The sequence below is a fragment of the Acanthamoeba castellanii genome, assembly GCF_000313135.1.
Source record: "Acanthamoeba castellanii str. Neff unplaced genomic scaffold scf7180000083742, whole genome shotgun sequence".
Taxonomy (NCBI): Eukaryota; Discosea; order Longamoebia; family Acanthamoebidae; genus Acanthamoeba; species Acanthamoeba castellanii.
Window position 1 is genome coordinate 4,598 of NW_004457559.1, and position 639 is coordinate 5,236.

The 639-nt window shown below is 54.5% G+C and overlaps 1 protein-coding gene across 1 annotated transcript in view; it reads left to right on the top strand.

The window, feature by feature from the left end:
* Nucleotide 1: 1 nt before the first annotated feature.
* Nucleotides 2–639, top strand: part of ACA1_012740 (Gprotein-coupled receptor (GPCR) family protein) — a gene marked incomplete at both ends in the record, with an annotated part of 1,331 nt that continues 693 nt past the window's right edge. Inside the window, 3 exons of the mRNA XM_004342324.1 lie at nucleotides 2–114; nucleotides 227–310; nucleotides 385–578. Of these exons, the coding sequence (XP_004342373.1) occupies nucleotides 2–114; nucleotides 227–310; nucleotides 385–578 (391 nt within the window). The remainder of the gene's footprint in view (nucleotides 115–226; nucleotides 311–384; nucleotides 579–639) is intronic.

Consider the following 639-nt stretch of genomic DNA (forward strand, 5'->3'; position numbering starts at 1 on the left):
CATGATCGTGCACGGGTTCTACGTGGCCAACTTCTGCTGGACCTTCTGTATTGCGTTCAACTTTTACCAGATGATCGTCCGCCGTAACCGTGAGAGCGAGAGCCTCGAGAAGTGGTACGCACTCTCCTCCTCTCCTCTCTCTCTCTCTCCATCGACTCCCAATCACTTCAAGCGTTGACGGTCCCGCGACTGACCTCAACTCTCCTTCTCCTTCTGACCCCCCAAGGTATCACCTCTTCTCCTGGGGTATTCCCGGTCTCTGCGTGCTGTGCACCACCTGCGTGCTCGACTACGGAGACACTGGCGGAGCGTACGTTACATCCCCTTTCAAAGCCAGCACATTATCACTCGTGCTCACACGTCCGATGTTGTTGCACTGCACAGTTGCTATGTCACGTCGGCGCTCTACATCTTCCTGTTCTTCTTCATCCCCGGTCTCACGATCATCTCGCTGAACGCCATCCTGTTCTTCTTCGTCATCCGCGAGATTCACGAGACCCTGGCCTCCGCGCCCAAGACCGACAAGAAGGACAAGAAGAAGGAGATCCGCGTCTACATCTCCATCTTCATATCCATTGGTATCTCTTCCTCTTTCTCATTGTTACCAGCTCGCTTGCTCACAACGCCTGGTCACACCCT